This window comes from Echinops telfairi, unplaced genomic scaffold (assembly GCF_000313985.2).
Source record: "Echinops telfairi isolate 266 unplaced genomic scaffold, ASM31398v2 ScPeMD7_7465;HRSCAF=8503, whole genome shotgun sequence".
NCBI lineage: Eukaryota > Metazoa > Chordata > Mammalia > Afrosoricida > Tenrecidae > Echinops > Echinops telfairi.
This window is the reverse complement of record NW_022111365.1, coordinates 7,104,368-7,112,815: the sequence shown is the minus strand read 5'-3', so window position 1 is coordinate 7,112,815 and position 8,448 is coordinate 7,104,368. Positions and strand designations below refer to the sequence as shown.

The window sequence follows — 8,448 nt, the reverse complement described above, 5'->3', positions numbered from 1 at the left end:
TCTTTACGGGAGCAAGTAGCCTACACGTTCCCTGAGGATCACTGGTGAGTGTGAACCCAACTTGTGGTTAGCTGCCTGACGCTTAATCCTCTGTGGCACTAGCACTCCTTGCAAAGCACGTAGGGTGGGGTTAAAATCAGCAGTAATGAGGCACTCACAGGGATCTGGGCAAAGGTTTCCTGCCCCAAACCTCAGCTGGCAACTAGGAGCTGTGGAGGGTCCGATTCTGTCCCACTTCGGGAGGGTCTGTGGGAAGTCCCCACAACTTGTCAGCTCTTTCCGCTCTCAGGGTCCCCTGTGCCACTGAGAGAGGAAAAGTGGTAGACGGGTCTGAGTGAAGGAGACAAGCAGCCCAAGAAAGGGAGTTTTCTGACCAGCGAGCCCATGTCCTGGAGCAGGCAAGGCCTAAAGGAGAAATTCACTGGCTCCCCAGAGCTCCTATTTTTAGTCTCCCTTTCTCTGAGAAACTCCCCTAGCAGGCTTCTCACACCCCAGGGGCAGCTCAGAAACTCACAGGCTTGTGCAGCAATGTTACATGGGTCACTATTTACACCAGCCAAAAGGTAGAAACCCCCTAAATGTCCATCAGAATGGGGAAGCAGGAGCACATTTTGGACAGTCCACCACAGTAGCAGACTGCCGGTAGGCAGTGTTATTTAACCCTGTGCATCCTGCAGGTATGCAGCAACACTCACACCCCTCCCCCATTGAACCTGGACAAATTAATAGCTGTGAGAGGAACATAGGGGTGCAAATGAGCTGTAGATGGTGTCCAGGATGCCCAAACAGCAAACGATGTACTCCCTTGCTTTAGAGACCTCCTGCCCCAGCAGGAAGTGAGGAGGGAGTTGGAAATAAAGTGATCAGGAAAGAAGGGAAAGGGGAACTGAACACTGATGTTGGAAAAACAACTGTGAAGTTGAAGGATCTGGAGCAATTTCACCAAGCCTACAAAGCTGCCTTGAGCCTCACGTTGTCTTGGCATCCTAATGCCTCCTCTCTCTCTCCTTTGGGAAGAGATAGGCTAAAGGGGGCAGGAATAGGAGGGAGTTAAGTGCTCCACATCTCAGTCTTTCTAATTGTAACTGAATTTCACTCCAAGGCTTTGCAGGTTTACTCCCTTGGTGGTCTCCAACCTAAGGACGATCTTCCAAAAGTACCCATCATCTCCCTCATTCTCCATCCTTAGTTGGGAAGGTAAGAAAGTCCAGGAAGAATAAAGGAAACAGTGTATACTGGATTTGGTTTCTGCTGGGTCCTTCCCATGGGGGGGGGGGGGGAGGTAAGGATGCATTTGGCTATGGGCTAAGGGTGCTCCCCAAGCACTTGCTTCTAGAAAGTTCCCTTCCCCTCTGACTCATCTTGATGCTTTTGGTTCTGAGAACCCATAGGAAGGCGGATCTCCTGGGAGAGGTCACAACTCTCCTCTGAGTATCTGAACCCCTCCCCCATTTCCTGTGTCCCAAGTGACTTCAAAGTCACACTTTTGGAGGTCCCCCTAGATTCACAGGGCAGGAAGAAGGCAGGGTAAGAGGGAGCATTTGGCCTAGGGAATTAACTTGAAGAGCAGTGCCTATGGTGAGTCTGGAGACTAGGGAATAATTCCTCTAGGTTTTGTGCTGGGGGTGGAACTGGGGCAGGTTGGGAGTTAAGTCTTTTAACCCTTTGTAGGTAGTGTTTCATCCCGCAGTTCAGCTCATCCAGCCCCACTAGAGCAGAGTAGGGACAAGTGTGTGCTTGTGTTGCTAGGGAGAGGAGGAGGTTGCTGAAGAGGGCAATGGTTGGACAACTTGATCAAACATAATCGGAGCCTCTCCCCTAAGCCAGCACCCTCACTTTCCCCTACCACACATTGTGTCCAAACTGGGAGCTCCTTCTGAGAGAGGTCTGTACTAGTCAGTGATGCCTGAGGGGCTGGGGAAGAGGTAAAGGTGAGAAGTAGGAGCACCCAAAGACACCTCCCTTAGGGTCGGATTCATCCCAAGCCCAGCCCAAGTCCTCCCCTGGTCCCAGGTTCCACTCACCGAGGGCACTCAGCCCCAGGAACAAAAACTGCAGGAAGGTGGCCACAGAGGGCCCAGGCAGGGGAATCCTGGCCCACCCAGACCGGGATGTAGTCATGGGTGCTGGCTGCACAGTGCAGGGACCAACAGGTACGGAGACAGCAGCTTGGCAGACCAGGAGCCAGCCAGGCCACTGAAGACTCCAGGGAGGACTCCAGCTACAATCCCTGAGTGTATGCAGGGGTTGGGGTGGTGACCCACAGGGACAAGGGGTTGGGCCATTCAAAGGGGCGGAGAGGTCGCTGTCCTCCCAGGCAGGGAGAAGCTGAGAAGCTCCAGTGACCTGACCACTAGTAAAAGGAAAGGGGGCGGGAGGGGGGGTGGCGGGGAGTGTGCGTGCATATCTTCCAATGATCAGAATTCCACAGTTTCTTCTCGGTTAGGCAGGAGGGTGGGGGGTGGTTAGTTGTGTCTTCTAGAGCTGGCCTGCAGGACAGTAAGATAAATGGACCCTTGAAAAGCCACTGGAAGCCAGTAAAAAGAGGGCCAGGAAGGGAGGGGAGTTTGGGAATTATCTGAAGGTCAAGAGGCATCCACCTTGACATTGCTAAAGGCCAGGGCTCTGGCCCAATTAACCAGCTGGGAACTTGGGGCCACATCACCTTTAGCTTACTCAGGGTGGCCTCCCTGAGCCTAGGCAGTGTGTGTGATGACGCATCTAGAAGGGTCCCAAGTGCCTTCTAGAACAACTCATTCTTCTGCCCCATCAACCACTTTCCCAGAGCCAGGGAGATGATGGGAAGTTTGGGAGAAAGAGCCTGCTGGTTCAGATCCTTGTCTGTCAAGAAAAGGTGTGTCCACACCTACTGCTGCCCAGCCTCACAGCATCTAGACCAGCGGTGGTTCTCAACCTGTGGGTCGAACAACCCTTTCACAGGGGTTGCCAGATTCATAACAGAAACGAAATGGCAGTTATGAAGTAGTACCTAAAATAATTTTATGTTTGGCGTGGAGAGGAGGGTTCACCACAACATAAGGAACTGTATTAAAGGGTTGTAGCATTAGGAAGGTTGAGCAACATTGAGCTAGACTAAACATTTGAGCATAACAGGATGGTCCCTTGAACAAGGGCCATGTCCACCTGTGGGTCGGAGAAGGGAGGCGTTGTCTTTCCAGTTCTCTGTATCCCCTCCCATCTTTTCCAATCCTTAGGATAGAACAGAATTCCTCGCAGGGTTTTCAAGGCTGTAACTCTCTACAGAAGCGGGCTCCTCCACACCCCTGCCTAGCAACTGTTGGTAGGTTCCAGGGGTGCTTAACCAAAGCAGCCATGGCTTCTCAGGGCTCTCTGTGGTTCTCCTAAAGCCCAAACTAAGGATTTCCCTAGCTTGGTGCCTGTTTCCACAAGCAGGAAACAAGAATGGCCAAGGATTGGAGCAGGAAACTGAAGTAATGCTCCTGGCTCTGCCCTTCAAGGGGAAAAAAATGCTTAGAGGGGAGGTGTGGGGAAGGACAGACTGGTCAGTTTCTCAATTTCTCCTTTATCCACAGAATCTTCGCTGCCTGTCATCCCAGCAATAAACCTCAAACTAGCTCTTATCCATTAAGTGTGGAATTAGACCTTGTTTGCCTCAAATTTAATTTAACCACGTCCCGCCCACCCCCGCCATTCTGTTAAAAGGCAAGTTTGTGCCCTCTGGTGGCCACTGTCCCTTAAAAAACTTCACGCCACCTGTTCTTGTTTCTTTGCACACTCCACTACTTTCCACCACCACCACTACCCCTCCGCGCCCATCCAAAAAAACACCCCAACACTGCACGATGTATTAGAGATCCTGGCATAGATTAAGAACCGAGCAAAGGACAAATAACAACAAATTCGTGCCGCTCCCCACTGTGGCTTGCATCTTAGCCCAGGAATGGAAGCCAGGCCTCCTGGATGCCATTTGATCCCCACGGTTCTGCTCTCCTTACTATGGTCTTTGTGCCTACAGAGGCCCATAGACCCTGTCAGCAGAGGGTCTTTTGTGACTTGTGACTTGCCAGGATACTCTTCAAATACCCGCCACTCTGAGCAACGCCTATGCCAGTACTAGACCCCTCAAGTACCTCCTGGAATCCAAACCTTGACAGCTCAGCACCAAGAAAGGCAACCAGAGGAAACAATAGCCAGGCCCTGCCAATCTGGACTTCCCACGTAGACTGGAGATATGGGACGATGGTTGTTGTTTTCATTTTAACTGCTTTTTCACATTCTGATTTTTCTTAGCGTTGGTTATAATGCAAACCACTTGTAAACACCCTTTAGCACCTAGACTACCAGTAGTTCTGAAAACCAAATTAAACTCACTTCCGTGGAATAGATTCTGACTCACAGTGACCCTAAAGGGCAGAATAGAACTGCTCCTGTGGGTGTCAGAGACTGTAATTCTTTACAGGACTGGAAAAGCCTCATTTTTCCTCTGTGGGGCAGCTGGTAGTTTCGCACTGTGGAGCTTGAGGTTAGCAGAGCTACACGTAATCACTACACTAGCAGGGGTGCTATGTAGGCTACTTAAGTCATTCCAAATAAGTAACTGTTTCCGAGAAAGGCAGCATACTCTTTTGTGTGTGACCGAGGTGTGGGGTTATAAAGAGACTTTCCCCAGCTTTGTCTCCCCCAAAGACATGCCAAACATTAGGGGCTTTTTGCTAGCATATGGGGAGAGGTCAGATGCATAGAGACATCCTCCCTGGAGGCAAGTCAGTCACCAAACTAGGATAGGCCCTGCTCCCTGATGTTAAGGACAATGGGCTGCTTCCTTAGATTTGGTTCCTGTAGGTGGAGTTTAGACCCTACTGATAATGCTGCCAGGGAACAAGCCAAACCAGCTCTGTGACATCCAAAGTTAAGCTGCCATCATGAATCTAGGATCTGCCCATCTTGTCATGTATACCCCCAATCCCTCCTCTTCCTATTGTGTGTATGTCCCTAGATTGTCCCCCTTTCATTGCTGTATAACCCACAGTGCCACCCCTTCCTTTGACATATGTCTTTACCTGTAATTAGTGGGCTTGCACTCCCCACCTAAGATATATAGGCCTGGGTTAGCAATAAAGATCTCTCTCTCGGCTCCTCCCTTGGCCTCTCATCAGCTCCCCCTCTCCTCTCCTGTCCTTGCTCCTTTGTTCCCTTTCCCCTTGTCCTCCTTCCCTTCCCCCTTTCTCCACATAGACCACCAAGCTGAGGTGAGCGTTGCTATCATGAAATGTGTCTAACTCCATTATTTCAATATCTCTTCTATCTCTCATGCTCCTGATGGTTTTATTATAATATATATATGTATATCTCAATCGTACAATTGTGCCTATAGAACGGGTGATTAGTGGTGGGGGGCTGGCACCCCTTCCAACCCTGCCAAGGTGTCTAATTATACTGTGTTCATCCCTTTCAAATGCATTTGTAGCTAACTTTTCCTTTAGAATTCAAATAATTGGTAGCATGAACAATAGAGCTGTAACTAAAGGAATGTAGCCAGCCAATGCCTTTATGTGACAGTCTGCCCATTTCTTTCTTTGCCCTAACCCCAAAATAATTTTGCTCGGTAGCTAACCATCTCATTCTCCTGACCTGACAAGTGGTAAGTTAGCTAAGTGGACCATTACTTTCTGAAAGTTTTTGACAAATTCTGTGATGTTCCCCTTCCCAACACAATCACTGAAGACAAAATGGATGCATAGGCAAATGTGGTGAGGAAAGCTAATGGTGTCCGGTTATTAAAAGATATAGCATGTGGAGACTTAAAGGCTTGAAGTTAAACAAGCAGCCATCTAACAGGGAAAAACAAAGCCCACATGGAAAAAGCACACCAGACTGTGCGATCAGGAGGTATTGGTAGAATCGGGTATCAGAAGACCCAAATCAATCATATCAATGCAAACGAGAGGGGGGTGGTCAGAGTAGAGACCCAAAGCCCATCTGTAGACATTGGACATGCCCTCACAGAAGGGTCACAAGGAAGGGATGAGTCAGTCAGTGGACAGTAGAGCACTGAGGAAACATACAACATTCCTCTAGAAATTTAATGCTTTCTCCCCCTACTATCATGACCCCCACTTCTACCTTACAAAATCGCCCAGACTGGAGCGTGTATACTGTTACTGATAAGAGCTCTTGACACACAGACTTAAGGACAGATACCCCCCAGGTACAATAATGGGAGTGACCATACCATGAGGGTAGGGGGAAGGTTGGGGCAGAAGTGGGAGAAAGGAAGAGTACTCTAAATGATCAACGGATAATATGGGTGAAGGGAGACAGCATGTGGCATAAGATATAATAATAATTTATAAATTATCAAGGAGTCACGAGGGAGGGGGAGGGAAGAAAAAAATAGGAGCTGATACCAAGGGCTTAAGTAAAACGAAAATGGTTTGATCATGATGATGGCAACATACGTACAAATGCGCTTGATACAACTGATGTATGGATTGTTAGAAGAGGTGTAAGAGTCCCCAATAAAATGATTTGTGAAAATAAATTTGGAAAGTTTTTGCCAAGATGCATACTGGGATAGGCATTGCTGTCTAGCCTTTGGTGAAATTAGAAAGTTGGCGCCGATTATCTATGAGTGGCCAGAGTACCACTTACATGAATATGCTGTGTTCCGGAGCTACATTGGTAATTTAATGTTAGACACTTAAAGGGCATTCGTGTGTTTTGTTTTCTCTCCAAATTACTTGTATTTCTAAATGTCTTTCTAATACTCATTATTATATTTGAATATTCATGCATTCAGTAGAAGACGTGGAAGGGATATCATTGCTGATGTCAGATGGATCTTGGTTGACAGCAGAGGTTTTTTTAATTGAGTAGGCTAAGGCATATGACGGTGTGGATCTTATAAACTATGGATAGCCTTGATAAGAATGGGAATTCCAGAACACTTCATTGTGCTCACACTGAATCTACACATGGATCAAGAAGCAGTTGTGTGAACACAGTAAGGGACTACTGCAGGGTTTAAAGTCAGGAAAGATGTAAGTCAGTGTTACATCCTCTCACCATGTTTATTCAATCCGCATGTAGAGCAAATAATCAGGCAAGCTGGCTTATATGAGGAAGAATGTGGATTGGAGGAAGGCTTATTGATACCCTACGAGATGCAGATACTACAACTTTGCTTGCTGAACGTGAGGAGGACTTGAAACACTTGCTGATGAAGATCAGGAATTGTAGGCTTCCCTGTGGACTATAACTCAAAAATGAAATTTCTCAACTGGACCACTAGGTAACATCGTGATAAACAGAGAAAAGACGGAAATAGTCAAGGATCTCATCTTGCTTGGATACATAAATGATGCTCATGGAAGCAGCAGACAAGAGATCAAATGACACATAGCATTGGGTCGACCTCTCTAAAGTATTGGAAAGCAAGGACGTTACTTTGAGGACTAAAATGTGCCATGGTCTTTTCAGCTGGCTCACATGCATGTGAAAGTTGGACACTGAACAAGGAAGACGGAAGAAGAAACGATGCATTGGCATCACGGTGCTGGCGGAGAAGACTGCAGGTACCACGAACTGCCAAAACAACAGTCTGCCCTGAAGGACAGCCTCCTTCGAGGCCAGGCTGCTGAGACTTCGTCTCCTGCAGTTGGATGTTTTCAGGAAAGAGAAGTCGCTGAAGAAGGACGCCGTGCTTAGTAAACAGAGGGACAGTGAGAAAGAGGAAGACCCCAACAAGATGCGTTGAAACAGCGGCTGCGGCAATGGGCTCAAACATGAGGACAACTGCGAGGGCAGTTTAGTTCTGCTGTACACAGCGTAGCTAGAAGACGAAACTACCAAATGACACCTAACAGCAACAAAACCCCTCAAATCAGCTATCGGGCTTCATTAAGGTTTCATTAGTATCCTTCCTGGTTCTTAACCAAAACACATAGTTAGCTGGCAACTGGCTGCCTTCTTTCTTAAACCGTTCAACTAAAGAGATTGAATAAATTCAGTATTAGCCAGCTATTTCCTTTGCAAGACCTGATCTCCCAAAGCTCCGTTTTGTCCTCTTGGCCCCATCCCCCACCACCTTCCAAATCAGAAGGGGAAAGCACATACTGGATGTAGCGCTATCCTCGCCATGAGCTCCACAGGGTCTCGAAATGCCCCATGCTCAGTAATGTTAGGTAGATACTTTAACGAATGTTCCTAAAAGGTACCTAGTCTGTCAGTTTGTCGTACGTCTTGGTTTGCGTGCTGCTGTGATGCTGGAAGCTATGCCACTGGTATTGTAAATATCAGCACGGTTCTCTGTGGTGAACAGATTTCAGTGGAACTTCCAGCCTGACAGACTAAGAAGAAGGCATAGGCTGTCCACTTCTGAAACAAATAGCCACTACAACCCTGATGAGGAGCAGTGGAACATTGGGCAATATAGTGCCAAAAGATGAGTCCCTATGGTTGGAAGGA

At 47.9% G+C, this 8,448-nt stretch overlaps 1 protein-coding gene across 1 annotated transcript in view; it reads right to left on the bottom strand.

The window, feature by feature from the left end:
- ESAM (endothelial cell adhesion molecule) overlaps positions 1-2,141 on the bottom strand; it is a 10,278-nt gene extending 8,137 nt beyond the window's left edge. Inside the window, exon 1 of the mRNA XM_004714178.2 lies at positions 2,025-2,141. Coding sequence (XP_004714235.2) covers positions 2,025-2,121 — 97 coding nt within the window. The 5' untranslated portion in view covers positions 2,122-2,141. The remainder of the gene's footprint in view (positions 1-2,024) is intronic.
- Positions 2,142-8,448: the final 6,307 nt, after the last annotated feature.